The 18,891-nt window shown below is 55.5% G+C and overlaps 1 protein-coding gene across 6 annotated transcripts in view; it reads left to right on the top strand.

The window, feature by feature from the left end:
* ZNF423 (zinc finger protein 423) overlaps positions 1 to 18,891 on the top strand; it is a 327,810-nt gene that overhangs the window by 197,219 nt on the left and 111,700 nt on the right. For all 6 annotated transcript variants that reach the window (XM_051833900.3, XM_051833899.3, XM_051833901.3 and 3 more), the window contains one exon: positions 4,964 to 5,048. In XM_051833900.3, the coding sequence (XP_051689860.1) occupies positions 4,964 to 5,048 (85 nt within the window). The remainder of the gene's footprint in view (positions 1 to 4,963; positions 5,049 to 18,891) is intronic.

Here is an 18,891-nt window from a genome sequence, read left to right as displayed (position 1 = left end):
CAGGAGTAGTAACGGTAATAAAAATAGAAATAGTAATCCTGCCCATCTCCAGAGCTGGCGTCGCCCGGGTGGCCCTGGGGGGCCTCTCTGCTTTGTGCTGGGCATCTGCTCTGATTGGCCAGAGCCTGCCCCTCGCTGGCTGGGGAACATTGTGACTGTTTCCCATGCTGACCTCAGCGTTCTGCTCTGGGGCTGAAATGAGTGAGGCAAGTGCTGGGCACGAAGCAGAGGGGAGCAGTTGCCACCCGCCGAGGGCCAAGGACGTGCCGGGGACACCGGATCCATCTGACCCTCACCAGGCTCTGGGTCGTGACCGGGGATGCCGAGGTCTGTGACAGCCATTTGCCAGCAGCCCTGGCTTTCAAGACTCAGGAGGGGTTTGAACACAGGCCCTGTCTGATGCTTCAGCCCCTGCTCTTGACCCAACTCTCCCTGGAAGCCTGCAGGAGGGGCGAGGCAAGCTGGGCTGTGGGATCCCTGCACCCCTTCTCTGGGAGTACACCCCAACCCAGATCCTGCTCCTCTTTTCTACACTGTCCTCCATGCCGCTGGGGCTCCTGACCCACCAGCTGCTTCTGGCGTCCCCGAAGCCTAGGCCGGTTGAGTCTCCCATGTGAGCGAAGCTTGCATCCGGTTGTCCGAGCCGTGCCGTGTGCTGGGTGCTCTGCTGGGCCCCGACTCCCAGATCACTTCCAGGGCAGCAGCCTGGCAGCCTAATTGGGCCCCTGTTCCTGTAAGCAGGGGCGCCTGGCTCAGAAAGGTGAAGCTGTACTCTCCAGGATGTACAGCTCTGCAGGACGTGCCGTGGTGGGAGCACTACTTCCTGGGGGTCTCCACACCTCTCTGTGCCTGCCTTAGGCCCATGAGAGAGGGGCTGGGCTGAAGACCCCCATCTCTGTGTGTGCAGCAGCTCTGGCAGATGGGCCGTTTGCAGAGAGGAGCTAGACAAAGGCCAGGTACCTCCCGGCCAAGGCAGGGCCTCTGGGGCCTGCCCCCTGCCTGGGCACGCCTGGGGGCAGGGCCCAGCTGTCTGCTCGCCCACCCCTCCCTTCCCCCAGGACTCACTCATGTAAGAGCAGACTCTGGGGGCTGCGCCGGGGCTTGGGGGCTGGCAGGCGGGGACCCTCGGGAGCGTATCCATGGCAACCGGCTCTCGGAGGACTGGGTTCCTGTGGGGCCGAGGCTGCTGTGGGCTGGAGCGTGAAGCGCTTGAGTTTTCCGCCTCCCCTCTGTTTGTGGATAATGACAGCACCACCCCAACTCAAGGCCAGCGTGGGCAGAGCTCGGGCCTCCAGCCACTCACCAGCTCCTCAGGAGGCCTTGCTGGGCCAGGAGGGGCAGCCTGGGGGCTCCCACACCCCATTTCACAGCCTGGTAAACAGATGTCCAGGTTACAGGGTGAGCTGGCGTCCAGATCACACCAGTTTTCTTTCTTTCTTTTTTTAAAAATTTATTTATTCATCTGAAAGGCAGAGTTACAGAGAGGCAGAGGCAAAGGGAGAGAGAGAGAGAGGTCTTCCATCCACTGGTTCACTCTCCAAATGGTCACAACGACCGGAGCTGTGCCAATTTGAAGCCAGGAGCCAAGAGCTTCTTCCTGGTCTCCTACGTGGGTGCAGGAGCCCAAGGCCTTGGGCCATCTTCCACTGCTTTCCCAGGCCATAGCAGAGAGCTGGATCAGACATGGAGCAGCCAGGACTTGAACCGGCACCCATATGGCATGCCAGCATTGCAGGCGGCAGCTTTACCCACTATGCCACAGCGCTGGCCCAGATCATACCAATTTTCTGCCACTGAAGCCAGAAGTGGCCAGGGAGGTCTGGGCCTGGAGCGGAGAGTGGCAGCTCGGCCAGCGGACCCGGGGCAGCTTGCCTGGCCCAGAGACCATCCCCTCGTCACCAGCACTCATCCCTACACTGCGTTCACAGGGCCCCAGTGTTCCGTGTAGCCCCGTGTGCACATCCTGGGGTGAGATGGGGGGCAGCACCCAGGGAACGGCCGTCGTGGAATGGGAAGCTCCGTGACTCTGGCTCTGCTGTCTCTCCTGCCCTTGTCCAAGGGTCTGGCCAGCTCCTGCCTGCCAGCCCTCTTCGGTCTCCACCGCTCTGTTTCCCTTCTGTCCTGGGCCCCTTGCTGAGGCTGCTCGGGGCTAAGCCATGGGAAGCAGCCCCAGGCCATAGTGCTTGGCCGCAGGCCCATGACCTTGGCCTTGGTACCCCAGGGCTGGGCCCTAGGGAAGGGAGGCGCTCTGGATGCCAGGTTCTATTTTTCTGTAATTACGGCTCCCAGCGGGAGCTGCAGCTCTGGAGGAGGAGGAGTCTCTGGGGCATAGAGAAGGGGAGTCAGAGCAAGGGTAAATGTTGGGTGAGGGCTGGGCCAGCTAAGGTCGGAGGGTGTTGGTGCTGGTGATCTAGTGTGCACATGCCTGTGTGAGTGCGTCTGAGCACACACAGGGTCTCCAGGTCTGTGTGTACTCCTGGGTTAGAAGGGGCCTGTGGCCCTGAGGGTGTGTTTGGGAGGGATGGGTGTGAGTATCAGGGCTCCAGTGAGAGCACTGCAGCAGGTGTGTCTCTGAAAAGCCATTGGATCTGCCGACACGTGGCCCTGGGCATGGTGCACATACAAGGGGACTTCAAGCATTCACGGAAAACGTGTGTTGGGAGGGAACAGCATGGCTTTGAAAGATTTTTTTTGTTCCCAGAGAAGCTTATCTTTCAATTCTGTCTGTCCATGAACTTTTGGAATCCTCAGCTGTGTCTGTGTTACTAGGAGCAGGTGGCTGTGTGGGGACTGTGGCTATGTCTGTGAGTCGTTTGTGTTGATGTCACTGATGGGGATGGTGAACATGTGAGTGCACATATATGGGCTGGCACATCTGTGTGGATATCTATGTTCGTGTGTGTGTGGGGGGGGGGGATCAGCTGTTCTTCTGGCCCCTGCCCTGGGTATCCCCTGGAGTCCGTTCCCCCACCAGGAAGCGCCCAGTTAGCTGGCAGTGCCTTGCCTGATCCCGCGGGGTGGCCCTGTAGGAAAGGGGCATTGGAAGGAGCTCCTCTTCCTGCCTAGGCCCCTGGTACCTTATTTAACAAGCTCCACGAGCCTTCTTCATCACCCGCTCCTAGGAGGAGCAGCTGAATCACTTTGATCATGGACTGTAGCCCGTATTGGGCTGGGTCAGCCATGGCTGCGGCCTCTAGAGACTTCCTCCACAGCAGGTTGGGGTTCTGCCCCAGCCATGGCTCCACCTCACTCCACCCCTTTCTCCCGGCATGGGCTGGCCAAGCAGGCCTGCCCTGGGCTTCTTTAGCCTAGGGCTCCCTGGGCACTCACTTCTAACGTGCCTTGCAGCCCAGAGGGCTCCTACAGTTGCCGGGCAGAGTGTGTGGAGGCGCTTGTGAGGCGAGGGTGGAGCCAGGCCAGGAGCAGAAGACCCTGTGGTCTCTGCGGCCTGGACCTCTCCCAAGCTCTCCTCTATCCTCCACCCCCCAACTGCCAGTTCTTCCGGGGCCTGTCCATGCTGAGTGCCTGTGTTTGTGGCCTGCACAGAGGATATCCTGAACTCCCCACGTTTGCAGAAACACAGAGGAAGGCCCCTGGTGTTGTTGGAGTGGTGCCTGGAGCTCGAGCAGGGATCTTGCCCCTGAACCCCGAAGCTCCCAGCACCAGCTTTTCCAGTTGTTTCTTCATTCATTCATCCATCTGGCCAGCAAGCACTGATAATAATGGCGATAAAAGTTAAATGCTCACGAGGCACTCGCCATGGGCTGGGCCCCGTGCTGAGATGCTGGGGATCCACAGTGTTTAGGTCATCCCGGCTTCTCTCTGTCCCCTCTGCGCGTTACTCTGCAATTTGCCTCATGTGTTCGACAAATGCTCTTCATCTCGGCCTGCTGTGGGGCCCCGAGTGTGGGCCTTTGGGGTGCCGTGGGGGAGCAGAGAAGTTACTCAGTGGAGACGCACCGTGTGCTCATTCCACGGGTGCAGGGCAAGGTCTGGGGAGGCTTGCACTCCTCACTCTTGCCGGGGGCTGGGAGGAGGACTTCTGGGAAGAGGGAGCACCTTCACGAATAACCAGGTTTAGTTGTGCAAATAAGGCCCATTCTTTGGAAAGAATCTTCAAGATACCTCGAGGTCTCTGATGATCTCTGAAAGCAGCCATCAGCAGCCACTGTGCTTCGAAACCATCCACAGTCTCCCTTGGGGCTGTGTGTGCCTGGGGCAGACAAGGAATTCCTTGGTTACCTGGTAGCACCACAATTGGCAGGAACAGTGTCCCCTGATCAGCCACCTGGTTATTAGGGTGGGTGAATGAAAGAGAAGGTTGCTAGACATCTAGAAAGATAGATAGGTGGGTGGATGGGTGGGTGAGTGAGTGGGTGGGGGTGGATGTGTGGACGTGTACCCATATGAATGAGTGGGTAGTCAGGATGGGTGGGTAGAGGGATGGATGGGTGGATGGGTGGGTGGATGTGTGGATGTGTATCCATATGGATGGGTGGGTAGAGGGATGGATGGGTGGATGGGTGGGTGGATGTGTAGATGTGTACCCATATGGATGAGTGGGTAGTCAAGATGGGTGGGTAGAGGGATGGATGGGTGGATGGGTGGGTGGGTGGATGGATGTGTATCCATATGGATGAGTGGGTAGTCAGGGGCTAGGTAGGTGGATGGATGGGTGAATGGGCGGATGGGTGAGTGGTTTGTCCTCCTGAGCAGGGAAGCCTTTCTCACAGCTCCTGAAGCATGTCTTGGGGGCGAGGGTTTTCCCAGCCTCGCAGAGGGGCGTGTCTCTTGGCATGCAGCCTGCCTCCCTTTCCCCAGGCTGCTCAGGCCGGGTTCAGGGGGAAGGCGGGAAGACAATTCCCCAGGGAGGCCTTGGAGGGGACAGAAGCAAGCCTGGCCCCACTTCTTGCTTTTCCTCCTCCCAACCTTCTAAGTCTTTTCTTTTTCTGTTCCCACACAGAAAAAGACGTACCAGTGCATCAAGTGCCAGATGACCTTCGAGAACGAGAGAGAGATCCAAATCCACGTTGCCAACCACATGATCGGTAAGAGCGGGTCTCCACCCGGCTGCGCTAGGTCCACTCGTCTGCATCTGAAATTTGCCGTCCCTGGTGTTTGGGACAAGGACGGAGTCACAGCTGCTGGCTGAGACTTGTCACGCGGGAGTGGGAGTGTCGGAGCGGGAGCTCTGTGTGCGTCCGGGTCTTCTTGCCGAGGCTCCGCTCCCATCACAGCCACACGCCTGACGGTCTCGCCCATTCTCAGCGTGCGTTTCCCTCCGTTTCTGAAACGAGAGCTTTCCAGTGGTCAAGCACTCAGGGGCAATTATGCTTCAATTTTGTATGTCATGACATGGAATAGATTTAACCACTCACATCTCCCCACTCGACGTGCTCAATTCCTCAGGCACATCGTCAAAGCAGGATGCTTACTGAGTGGCTTCGGAGCCTCTCCTCTTCCTCTGCGAGTGGGTTTTGGACTTGAGAAAACTCATCCCTTCCAGGAGGGGCGCTTCCCAGGGCCCTCAGAGGTCACACGCTGGGCACAGCTGTCTAGTCTTCCTCGTCTCCTGGCGCCCTCCTTGTTCTCGTGGGCACTGAGGGGCTGGCCCAGGGCTGGGTGGGTGAGGCTGGCAGTCAGGGCCTCAGAGCTTCTCGCTGCTGCTCCTCTGGGTGCTTGCTGGGTGTGGCTGGACAGATGTTGGGTGGGGGCATCCTGGGTGCTTGCTGGGTATCTGTCGCCATCTCGAAGGCACCTATAGTTGGAGCAGTGAGGGTTCCCTCGCGTCCCACTCCCTACTCCGTCTCTGCTTTGCCCCTCCCAGCTCCTTTGCGTTAGAGCAGGGGTGGGGAAGCTCGGGCCCACAGGGCCCATGTCAGTCCTGGGAAATTGTCAGGTTTGGCCCCGCCAAGGCAACCGCAGGTGGGACTTGAAATTCACCAAATCTCATTTCTAAGTGGATAATTTGGATGGCCTGTGAATGATGTTATTGTAAATACCCAGATGGTCCTTGGCAGCAAAAAGGTTCCCACCCCTGGATCAGAGTCCTGACAATGGCTGTGCCATCCGGGTTCTGTCTTACTGGATCCCCGATTGCTGACATTGGCAAAGCCCACCTAACTGTACAGCTCAGTGAATTCACACCCCGCCTGCGTGGCCAGGCCAAGATGCAGACTGTCACCAGCATTCCAGAAGCTTCCTTCTGGGCCTCCCTCGGAGCCTCTCGTACCCACAGAGGTCATCCTGATGTCTAATGGCATGAGCAGTTTTGCCTGATTTCTGCACCGTGGCAGTGGAGTCACACAGGTTTCTCTTTCTGCTTGTTTAACATTTATTTATTTGAAAGGCTGAGTTACAGAAAGAGACAGAGACAGAGAGCTCTGCCATCTGCTGATTCACTCCCCAGATGGCCACAACAGCCAGGGCTGGGCCAGGCCGAAGCCAGGAGCCAGGAGCCTCTTCCAGGTCTCCTACGCGGGTAGCAGGGGCCCAAGCACTTGGCCCATCCTCCACTGCTTTTCCCAGGCCATTAGCAGGGAGCTGGATCAGAAGTGAAGGAGCTGGGACGTGAAGCAGCACCCATACAGGATGCCGGCACTGCGGGTAGTGGCTTTACCGGCTGTGCCACAACACCGGGCCCCACAAGGCTTTCCTCTGATTGGTGTCTGGCATCGTTTGCTTTTCACATTTTTGCCTCTAGTTGGCACTAGAGGCAATGACTTCTCACTGGTGTGTGTTATTCCATCGGGTGAGTGTGGTGCCAGTCACAGTGCTCCACTCTGGATGGGCCCGCTGTGGATTTGTTTCAGATATGCTGCTGTGAACACTCTTGGACATGACTTTTGGTACATATATGATTTTAATGGGAATATAGGAATGTATAGATATTACATACATATGCATATATGTATATATATTTATTTATTTATCCCTAATCTACTTGAAAGGCAGAGCTAGAGAGGGAGATATTATCCCTTCTCTGGTTCACTCCCCAAATGTTGCCTGCAGCAGCAAGGGCTTGGGCCACCCTGAAGCCTGGAACCTCGATCTCCATCCAGGTCTCCCATGTGAGCCATCATCTGCTGCCTCCCAGGTGCATTAACAGGGAACCGGATCAGAAGTAGAGGAGCTGGGACTCAAATCAGGTGGTCTGATATGGGCTGCCGACGTCCCAAGAGGCAGCTTAACCCAGCGCACCACAGCACCCGCCCCAGATGGTATATGCTCATACATAATGTATGATGTATAGTGCAGTGTTATATCTATTATACATGTATTTCCTGCTGTAATCGGCCTACAGGAATAGAAGGAGAATTGCTGGTTTGTGCTCACCCTTAGTGGATGGTGATGATACATTTCCAAAGTGGCCAGACGGGCAGCAGGAGAGCTGCGGCCACTCTGCATTCATGCCATCCCCAGCGTCTGACATCACAGAGCTCTTGCAAAGGCCTCCTAGGGCAACTATGTTTGCAGGGTGAGCAGGGCCCTCCGCTGCCCCCTGGCTGGAGGGCTGCCACGCTCAGTGGTTTGGAAGCCCCGTGTTGCATCTGGCCGCCTCCTGTGGGCAGCCTCACCCTTCAGGTACCCCGAAGACGCTGTGCTCCAAGCCGTGCACGAGGTGGGGCTCACTCAGCCGTGCGCGGGGCAGGCAGGGCCCCGAGAGCTCGGCTCGCTAGGATGATTGCGGCGTTTTCAGTCCTTCTGTTTGGGGTCCCCTGCTGCAGGAGAAGAAGAGAAGCCACCCTGCCTCAGTGCCCGGCTGCTGAGCGGCCTTTCACGGGAGTGTCAGGGAGGTGAAGATGAAGATATCTAAAAATGTTTGCTTTTGTAGCAGGTGGTAGCGCGCACTCCTGTTTGTGAGCACGGAGGGCGAAAGCCTGGCTAATTGGACCGCAGTGATTTCAAAGCCGCCTCTCCCCCTCCCTGCTCTCTTCCACCTTGGCTTTTGTGCAGCGCCGGAAGCTGTGTGTCCTCAGGTAGAAGGCGGGGGCCGCTCTTCGCTGGCGTAGTGGGAAATGCGGCGGAGGATCTGCCGAGTCTGTGGGTCTCTGTGGGAACCGGGCACAGGGCTTCTGTGGGACGGAGCCCTGTCTGAGGGTGTATGGGGCCTTTGCCTGTGCCAGGAGAGTGGGAGGCCCAGGGAGCAGAGCCAGAGGTTTAAGGTGCCTGGGCTGTGGCCTTGACCCACTGGGAGCAAGACCCCTGGCTGCCGGGCAGTACCTCTAGCTCTTAGCCGCCCTCGCTCAGCTCCTCAACCTGATCTCAAAAGGAATGCTGTGGGCACCTACTAATGTCGGAGCTAAGGTGGCCTCTGGGGAGGATGGAGGGTGACGGGGACACGGACCCCGCCTCCAGTGCCCTTTCAGCACCCCATGGAAGATGCCTGTGGTACAAACAGCACAGAATGGGGTGGGGGTGGGGATCACAGTGCACGCAGGTGCTGACAGCTGCCAGGCACCCAGCAGGCACTTTCAGAAGGTGCTGCCCAGGGACACTCAGCGCCTTCCCTGGGGTCTTCCAGGCAGTGAGTGACCGAGACAGGATCTGAAGGGGGACAAGGGAGACCTCCGGGGCTGCCCATGTGTGTGTGTGTGTGTGTGTGTGTGTGTGCGTGCGTGCTAGTGGGAGGCTGAGGAGCGGCAGATGTGTGTGGTGCAGGCTCCCCGGACAGGAACCGAGCAGGTGTGTCGGGAAGGCCTGGGTGTGCAGGCTGTGGAGGAGCTTTCTCTGTGGCAGGGCTGTCCTCGGGGGAGGGGGCAGCCTCAGCAGGGCAGGGCTGTCACCGCATCCGAGGCCTCGGAAAGGGGCGCTGGTCCCAGGAGGAGGGTCCCCCTGCGGGGCTGCGCAAGTAAGGGCAGCCGTCCCCAGGAGGACTGTGGGGCTGTCAGTGCTCAGGGGCTCAGGGGCAGAGCAGGCGAGTGTGGGGAGCTGCTGGGCCCAGCACTGTGGGCTGTTGGGGGTCACAAAGGGACTGCCAGGTACTGAGGGCCTTGAATGTAGGTGAAGGGAACTGGGTTTGGACTCTACTTGGCCAGCCAGGGTCCAGCTCTGGGAGCCCCCTTGGCTGCTCCATTGTGTGGATCCTCTGGGAAATCCAGGAAGGGTGGCAGCTACCACCTGCCATGCCACATGGCACAGCTGATGGTCGCAGGCAGCAGTGCCTCCTGGAGGGGCCCAGGCCCTTGCTCCCCTCCGGTCTCAACTGTGCTGTGTAGTTCCCCAGGGACTGCTGAGTGTGCAGCTGTGGGCTCTAACACCAGGGAGCCATGGCAGGTGAGGGAGCAGGGTGTGACCTGGCCTGGGATGCAGTGTTAGTTACAGGAGAGTGCAGAGGCCGGCCTGGTCTGGTGCCGGGGTTGGGGGACGGGCAGGTGGAGAAGGGGCTGTTGACAGGAGTTCTGTGTGGCGGGTGCTGAGGGCCTGGTGCCCTGGTGGCTTTGGAGGGCTGCTGGGAGCAAGGGGGCCATGTACATGGAAGGGAGGCAGACATGGGAGGCTGGGTCTGGGATTGGCTGTGCCATCCCAGTAAATCTGTCCCCACGGACAGCTTCTCTCGCTGAATGGCCCGAGCCCACAGTGGCCACCCTGGAGCAGGCAGGGGTAACAGTTCCCCTTAGTGGCATCCAGGGGGACTCGCTGGGTAGAAGTGGCAGTGTTCAGCTTGGTGGCCTTCTCATAAACTCAGAGCACCTGGGGGCCTGGGGCCAGCCTCCCGGGGGGCGCCCCGACCGCTGGAGACCTCCCTGGGGGCCCGTAAACTGGCCGTTCACTAGCTGGGCCTCTGCCTGCCTTCGCAGCCTGGAGACCTGGGAGTTACAGTGACTCAGGGCCGTCTCCTTGGAAACATTTTCCTAGCAGCCCCTCCCAGCTGCCACTGGGGAGGGAGCCATCAAGAAGGTAGCTTTCCAGCAGGGGTCTCCTTGGCTGGGGCCCCTTCCCTGGCCGGTCCCCCTGCCCCTCCACCAGTCTGCGGGCTCCTGTGGGGAGGACCTGGCTTGTCAGCTGCCCCTTTCTTGGTCTCTGCAGGCTGGGAGGTTGGAAATGTCTGCAGGAGGCAGCTGCCCCCATGGCTGCACAAGGGAGGAAGGGAGGGCATCCATGCTGACCACGCAGCCGTACAAGACTTGCACCCTGCGGGCCAGGGGCCTCGGGGACCTCAGTCTGTATGTGGGCTGGGGGCTGGCGTTCCCCAGGGAGCCTTTGGCTGGGGAAAACCTGGCCTCGCCTGCAGTGCCTGTGGCCATCTATCTGTCTTTCCACGACCTTCTGGTGGGGACGGCTGGATAAGGGGTCTGAGAACTTGTCCTTGAGACGACAAACTTGCAGTGACCCAGGTTGGACCCCAGGGAATGACTCAGCCCCAGGGCCCTGCACGTCCTTACCCAGGGCCTCGTGGGCCCCCTGAGGGAGGCTGGCGGAGGGCAGGGCTGGGAAGGCCTGGTCCTCCGGGAGTCTCGGCTGGACCGATTGCCCTCGGTGTCCTTGGACAGCAGTGCGGACTCACTGGCGGGCAGCCAGGCCAGAGCCGGGCCTGTCCCCGTGGGGCATTACTCATTCTAGAGGCTGGCGCGACTGGGTCACGTGGGCCCTTTCCCTGGGTCCTCCGCGAGGGCTGGGTTTGCTATGCCGGCCGCAGAGAGGAGGAACGAAGGGGACATTTGCGCACCGGCTGCCTCCGCCTCCTGCCCGGCCTTCGAGACGGCCGCAGACCTCATCTGCCTGCCTGCCCCCAGCCCCTCCTGGTCCAGCTGGTGGGGCCTGCCTGGAAGGAGGAGGGCTGTGTGCATGAGTCAGCCAGAGAGACTAGGAGAGAGACAGAGGAAGAGAGGGAGACACAGGGGGCCGAAGAGCTTCCCACCCCCAGGTCTTTTGTGCCATCCCAGGAGATGTTTGCAAGCTGCCTGCAGACCCGCAGCCCTGGCTGCTGCCATGTGTACTCCTGGGACCCTGCCGCAGGCCTGGTCTGCAGCGTGGTGCAGGGGCCGGATGAAGGTCTTGGGTGGGAGACCAGGGAGCTCCCGACCCCTCAGACAGAAGCCAGGAGACAAAGAGGCAAAAAGGAAACGAAGAAGGGGGTTCCTGCCTCCTCTCTGCTGGAACACGGGCTGTTCAATGTCGCTGTGTCAGTCTCCCGTGTGGATGCAGGGGCCCAAAGACTTGGGCCATCTTCTGGGTCTCCCTGCCACCCATGCGGGAGACCCAGATGAAGCTCCTGACTCCTGACTCCTCACTTCTGGCTTCTGCCTGGCCCAGCACTGGCCATTGCAGCCACTGGGGAGTGAACCAGTGAATGGAAGAGCACTCTCGCGTGCGCGCTGTTGCTCTCTCGTGCGCTCTCTCTCTCTCTCTCTCTCTGCGACTCTGCCTTTCAAGTCAATAAATCAGCCTCAAGAAGTGAAGAAGGAGAAGCAGCAGCAGTGCCTGCCTCTGCGCTGGGGCTTGGGTCTCAGGTATTTTTCTCAGGCGCAGGTATTTTTCTCTCTCAGGGCTGGGGCTGCACAGAGTCCATTGTCCAATTCTGTTTCTCCTCCTGCCGATCTCTCTCTGTCTTTCTCTCTCTCTCTCTCTTTTTTTTTTCTAGCCAAAACTGCAAGCTATGGCATAGGCCAGCCCCTTAGTGGGAGAGAACCAGCCAAAGGACTCAGGTCCATGACTGCAGTCCCACTGGCATTTGAGGGAGCTGTCAGTCTGCGGACGCTGCAGCAGTTCAAGGTTCTGAAGTAATGGGAGTTTTCTCATTTCCAGGAGTTTCTTGTGTGTCTGTATTTTTTTTAAAGAGGAGAGCAGACCTCTGTGGCTGGGGCTTGCTCTGACAGTAACCTGGTAACTGTGTGTTCAGTAAACCAAGCAGACTCTTGGTGGGCTCTGGAGCAAAGGCTAGCCTGGCTGCAGAGACTGCAAGTTCAGTGTGCTGTCTCCAGTCTAATAGGGAAGCCTGTGCTGGGAAGTCTAGGAAAGCTTCCTGGAGGAGGTGGCACCCAGTCAGAGTCTTAGAGGATGGCAAGTAGTGGGGAGGGGGTTCTAGGCAGAGACTGCAAAGCCAGCAGGACTTGGTTGTGGAGTGGCTGTGGGAGGTGCTGGTGACCAGGGTTTCGGTGGCAGGTGGAAGATGGAGAGAAGGGGCTCTTAGGGCTGGCGGAGGTGAGGATAAAGGTGGCAGTGCCCTGTGATGTCTGATGAGGCTTCCTCAGCCCCGGGTCCTTTCTTAGTACCCACGCGTACCATCACCTTACCCTTACCCCACAAGGGGGGTTCTCAGAGCCCCCTTTGACACATGGAAAATCCAGCAGTGGCGTCCAGTGTGAGTGCGTTCCCTGGGCGGGATTTGAACTCAGAGCCCGTGCCCTTAACCCCTTCCCTGAAGACTCACCACACTTGCATTGGAGTCTGAGGCTGACTTGGCCTTGCAGGAGATGCGTGGAAATGGGAGTGTCTGTGTCCGGCTGTCAGTTGGGTTCCTGGGCAGGGGGCCCTGCAGAAAGGCCTGGGCCAGAGAGGCACACCTGCACGCTCCGGCACAGAGGGTCAGGGACCTGGGAGAAGCCGGGGTGCTGCGGTGACAACGTTTCCAGAAGCAGTGTGGAAAGGCGCAGACAGGCTGGAGAGGGGCCGCAGAGAGTCGGCGTGGCCAGCGGGTGAGCAGGGTGTGCGGGGCCAGCTGGTGCCTCCGGGGAAGTAGGGAGGCCGGCCGTGGGGAAGTCACCTGCCAGGTCCTGGCTGGGAAGGAGGGCATAAAGCAAGACCTGGGGGAGCCAGAGGCCCAGGAACGTCTTGCCTTTTGAACAAAAGCCCAGAGCACGTCTGGGCTAAGGAGGGTGAGCCAGTGGGGAGGGGAGGAGGATGTGCCGGGGAGGTGGCGCCGGCGCCTGTGCGGGCTGCGCGGGGCTGGACCAGCTCCAGAGCAGTGTGCCCTCGTCCTCCTGCACCCACGCTTCTGTGGGCTGTTCGTGGCCTGTGCTGTTGGATGGACTTTGCTCAGTGTTCTCCGTGGTCATTCGGCTCTCGGCGGCAGCTGGCACCTGAGGTTTCCTTTATGTCTGCTTCTGGCCAAGGCTTCTCACAGGGATGGTGGACAGCAAGGGTCCCGGCGCCAGTGGTGACCCCGGAGCTTGGTCCCCTCTGCCCTGAGCACCCAGCAGGTGTCGGAGCCTCACCCCGAGCTTTGGACGCTGGCCAGCTTTCCCTGGGATCCAGCACAGGGAAAGCCACGCCCTCCTCTCCCAGCTGCAGTCATCTTGGGCTGATTCAGCAGAAATCCAACTCACACAGGCTAAAAGCATAAGAGGACTTCCTATAGGTTTATGTGAAAGTTTGGGGGTGGGGGGCAGACAGTGGAGAGCAGGCTTCAGGCATGGCTTGTTCCAGGGCTCCAACAAAGTCATTGGCAGCCCTGCTTTCCTCTTTGCTCCTCAGTGGGCTCCACTGGTGCAAGGTCGCTGATAGTGGCCTGGCAGAGAGGGGCGTGCATCTCTTTACCAGCTGCAAAGGTCCCGGAACGAGGCTCTCTGGGCTCCAGGGGGTCCTGAAGCTGCCTGTGAACCCATCCCTGCAGTGAGGGAGGTGGAGCAGACGTCTGGCCAAGCAGGGACCACCTGCCATCATGGAGAGTCACCGCGCCGGCAGTGGGGGTGGCATATGCGGCACAGGCTCGCCCCCTCTCTGAGGGGCTTTCGTTGGCGTGAGTGAGTTGAGACACAGCACACTGTGTTGACCGTGCCCGAGACTCATGAAAGATGCTGCCGGTGCTCGTGGAGTCCTCGCTTAGGGAGGACCGGCCGTGCCAAGCCTGCATCCCAGACTCCAGCTCGGAGGATGCAGCTGAGGGCTTCCTGGAGGAGGGAGACGGGCCCTCTGCCTTGTCGGGCCTGGAAGGGGCCAGGATTGCAGGAACGACCCAGGAGGAGTGGCTCCGCTCCGACTGCTGTTTCCTCCACGGCTTCCTCCATCCCTTCAGCAGGTTCTGTTCCTGGAACGCCCACTGCACGCAGTACTCAGGGAGGTTACGGGAGGCCGGGGCCGGCGGTCCTGGAGCTCAGAGCCCGGCTGGAGAGTAGATATGCATGCAACAGAAAACAGGTCAGAGATCCAGTGCATCTCAAGTAGGGGTGGGTGCCAGGGGGTGGAGTGAGGTCAACACAGGTTCCGGGGGGCAGCCTCTCCGGGAGGGGACTTCCAGGCCTGGAGCAGAGTCTCAGTGGGGAGCATTTTTGCCTTTGGTCAGGTGTGTAGTTGTCCCCATCCAGCCACTGTGGGTCCTTTCCCCATAGGAGGGGGAGAGCCTGGGAGTGGGGCCAGGTCCTGGTGACAAAGCCCAGGGGCCCGCCTGGGTTAACTGGGTAATGCCGCAGGTGCCTGGGGACCCCTGGGGGCCAGGATGTCAGGTCCATCCCTGCCTGGGGACAGCGCCTCTTTCGACCTTTCTCTAGATTCTGCCAGGCGCACCCCACCCTCCCCTTGGCCTTGGCCCCAGCCCCGCCCAGCCTCACAGTCCTGCTGATCCCCTGGGACCCTGCTCTCTGGCCATTCTCCCGGTTCTTTTTTTTCCTGTCCCCAGTGGGCTGCAGCCTCCTTTGGCCCATCCCACCCTCCTAAGGTCTCCAGATTTTTAGCAAGTGAAAATCCAGGACGGCCATAGTTACATTTGAATTTCAAATCAACATTGAGTGCAAGGAGCTGAGTGTGTCCTGAGATACGGGAGATTCCAGAGGCTCAGCCCGCCATGGGGGACGGTGTGCGGGGAGAGCTGCGTGTGCCCTGAACACGTGCCAGCTCATTTCCCCACGCTATTCCCTCGGTCAGGGCTGGGGAACCTTTTGTCCTGCCCAGGCCATTTCGATATTGACGACATCATTCGCAGGCCATACACAGTGATCAACTTAAAAATTAGTCTGCTACAGATTTATTGGATTGGATTGCCTTGGGAAGGCCAGACCAGATGATTTTGGGGGCCTTCTATGGCCCACGGGACTGGTGTTCCCCACCTCTGCCCCAAGTATAATGCAGTATAGCAGCTGTCTCCATAGCGTTTCTGCTGTGCTATGTATGTGATCTGGCAGTGGTTTACATGATGGGGGGACGTGTTAGGGCCCGTGCAGTATGTCCAGTCCTGGTATCCACGTTTCCCAGAGCCAGGCCCCGGGGATCGCGAGAGTGGCTGTGGGGCTGCAAGATGGCACAGACGTATTTTGCTGGAGCACCGTGCGTTGGTACCCTGATGTCCTGTTTCACTTGACAGCCCCGCACCCCCCTACAGTCCCCGCGTGGGACCGCTGTGGCAAGAGCGGTGCTGGTGCTTCTCGCCCAGCTCTTCCTGGTCTTCTTATTCCCCTCTGAGGCTTGTCACCTTCTCTGGAGCTCACTGTATATTCCCATGCAGGCTCACAGAGAGCCCCTCCAGGGCCGCCCCCTCTTCCGCAGGGGCAGCCTCAACTCTTCTGCACGGTGGCTGTATTGTATTTGTTTCCATCAGGAGTGTCAGAAACACGGAGAGACCGTGCTTCCGGCATTTGCTTTATCACTCTCTTGTATTTTGGCCAATCTGATAAGTGTGGAGTAACGTCTCATTGCGCTTTTAATTTGCGTCTCTCTGATGGCTAGTGATGGCGAGGATCTTTTCACAAGCTCATTTGCCATTTGCTTGTCATCTCTGATGAAAAATTTCTTCATCTCTTTGTGCACGTTTTCTCATTGGATCCTTTGCTTTTCTGCCGGTGAGTTTTGAGAGTTCTTTACATATTCTAATTGGCCCATTGTTGGACATGTGGTTTGCACATGTCTGTCCCAATCTGTAGCTTGCGTCTTTACAGAGTAAAAGTTTTTAATCTAGATGAAGTCCAGTTTATCTATTTTTCCTTTTATGGGTTGTGCCTTTGGGGCCAAGTTTAAGAAATCTCTTTTTAAAATATTTATTTATTTGCAAGAATGGTGTGTGTGTGTGAGAGAGAGATCGATCTTCCATCTGTTGGTTCACTTCCCAAATGCCCACAATAGCCGAGGTCAGGTCAGGCCAAAGCCAAGAGCCAGGAACTCCATCCAGGTCTCACATGTGCATAGCAGCAACCCAAGCAGCCATCATCCACTGCCCTCCCAGGGACATAGCAGGAAGCTAGATCGGAAGTAGAGCAGCCAGGACTCTTACCAGCACTCGATACAGGATGCTAACATCCCAAGTGGCAGTTTAACCTGCTGTGCCACAATGCCCACCCCAAGAGTTCTTTGCTTACCTCTAGATCTCAGAGATTTTCTCCTGTGTCCTTTTCCTAAATGTTTTATGTTTTCCCATTTCACATCTTAGTCCATGATGCATTTTGAGTTAATTTTTATATAAGGAGTGGAACTTGGGATCAGGGTCTCTTTCTTTCTCTTTTCTTGCTTACGAATGTCCAGTTGCTCCTGAATCGCTTGTTGATCATCCTTCCAGTGAATTATTTTCACCCCTTTGTCAGGTGTCAGTTGGGCGTATTTTTGTGTGTCTCCTTCTGGGTACCACGGGTCCATGTGCCTGTTATTCTGTCAATATGAAATGGTCTTGATGACTGTGGCTGTACTGTAGCAAGTCTTGAAATAGAGTAGACCCATCTCTCCTGTTCTATTGGTTGATATTTATTTTCGAAATTGTTTTTGCTATTCTAATTCATTTGCCTTTCTATATAGATTTTATAATAAGGGGCCAATGCTGTGGCTTAGTGGGTTTAACCTCCACCTGAAGTGCCAGCATCCCATATGGGTGCTGGTTCGAGTCCTGGCTGCTCCACTTCCAATCTATCCAGCTCTCTGCTATGGCCTGGGAAAGCGTAGAAGACAGCTGAAGTGCTTGGGCCCCTTCACCCACGTGGGAGACCCCAAAGAGGCTCCTGCCCTTGTGGCCATTTGGGGAGTGAACCAGCAGATGGAAGACCTTTCTCTCTGTCTTTCCCTCTCTCTGTAACTCTACCTCTCAAATAAATAAATAAAATCTTGAAAAAATAAATTTTATAATTATTCTGTTTCTATCACAAAAATTCTTTTAATGTTGATAGGAATTTTGTTAAATGAGTATTTTGACTTTGAGGAGAATTCATATCTTTACTATGTTGAATCTTTCAATCCATTAACACAGTATATCTCTGCATATATTTAGATCATCTTTAGTTTCTTTCATCATTTTTTAGTGTTCAGTATATTAGTCCTATACAATGTTGATAGATATATTTAAATATTTAATTTCTTGATAATTGTAAATGGTATTATAGCTTAAATTTTGGTGTTCATGTGTTTACTATTAGTGTTAAAGCATACAAATACGGTTAGTTTTTAAATATCTATTTTATGCTGCTTGACTTTGGTCAGCTCATTTATTTGTAGGTCCATTTTTGTAGATTCCATGAGATTTTCCATGTAAACAGTTTCGTCATCTGTAATATGGACAGTTTATTGGTTCCCTCCCTGTGTGTGCCTTTTCCTCCCTCTTCTTGCCTGTGGCTCTGCTGGGACCTCAGCACACTGCTGAGTACGAGTGATGAGGGTGGAAACCTTTCCCTTCTATCTGATTTCAGGGGAAACCATGCAGTCTTTCACCATTAAGTAAAGTTTCAGCTACAGGGTTTGTTTTGTAGATTTTCTTTCAAGTTGAAGAATTTCTGTTGTATTTCTGCTTTTCTAAGAGTTTTTTTTTTTTTTTTTATCATGAATAGGTCTTGAAGTTTGTCCAGAAAATTTTAAACTCTATTCATTGCTATGACCATGTGACTTTTTTTTTTTCTGTAGGGTTAATGTAGTGGATTATTATTAATTTTTGATTATTGAAACAGCCTTGCATCCTTGATATACACTTCACTTAGATCTATTATCCTTTTTATATATTGCTAATTTCTGTTTACTAACATTTTTGTTATAGATTTTTTGTGTTTGTATTAAAAGAGATATTGGTCTGATTTTTTTTGTCCTGTTTTTGCTGATACTTGTGTTGGGGAATATTACCTAATAAAATGAAGTGGAATGTGCTTTTTTCTCTTTTTTTTTGAAGATTTATTTATTTATTTGAAAGTCAGAGTTACACACAGAGAGAGAGAGAGAGAAAGAGAGGTCTTCCTTCCACTGGTTCACTCCCCAGTTAGCCACCAACAGCTGGAGCTATGCCAGGAGCAGGTGCCAGGAGCTTCTTCCAGGTCTTCCCATGTGGGTGCCATTAGGCCATCTTCCACTGCTTTCCCAGGCCATAGCAGAGAGCTGGATCAGAAGTGGAGCAGTCTGGACTTGAACTGGTGTCCATCTGGGTTGCTGGTACTACAGGTGGCGGCTTTACTCACTATGCCACAGCACTGGCTCCCCTCTTCTGTTTTCTGAAAGAAATGATATGAAATTCATGTTTGTTAAAATTATCCAGAGAAATAACTTTCCTTTCTGGGAGTTAAATGATGTGTTTGATCTTTTGTGAGTTTTGGTGGCTTGTATTTTTTTGAGGAATTGGTTTATTTCATCTAATTTGCCCAGTTTATGTAGGTAGAGCTATTCATGGTATTATTCCCTTATTATTTAGCCTTTTTATATCTGGAGGGTCTGTAGTGATGTCCTGTTTCATTCATCATACTGGTAATTTGAGCCTTTTCTCTTTTTTTCTTTACCAATCTTATTGGATATTTGACAATTTTGTTGATTTTTCAAAGAACTAGTTGTCTACTAATTGATTTTTAATTTTTAATTTCTCAATTTATTGTTTCCTCCTTTTTGCTTGTTTTATGTTTATTTTGCTCTTTTTCTGAGGTTTTGATGTAGAACTTTGTGTATTGATTTGAGAGTTTTTCTCTTCTAAGCATTTGGTTCTATAAATTTCCCTCTAGTGTGATTTAGCTGTATCTCACACATCTTAACATATTCCAGTTTTATTTTCAATTCAGTTCCACATATTTT

The sequence above is a fragment of the Oryctolagus cuniculus genome, chromosome 18, assembly GCF_051225735.1.
Source record: "Oryctolagus cuniculus isolate XC-2025 breed Fujian yellow rabbit chromosome 18, ASM5122573v1, whole genome shotgun sequence".
NCBI classification, from domain to species: Eukaryota; Metazoa; Chordata; class Mammalia; order Lagomorpha; family Leporidae; genus Oryctolagus; species Oryctolagus cuniculus.
Note: the sequence above shows the minus strand (reverse complement) of the source record. Positions and strands in the feature narration are given on the sequence as shown.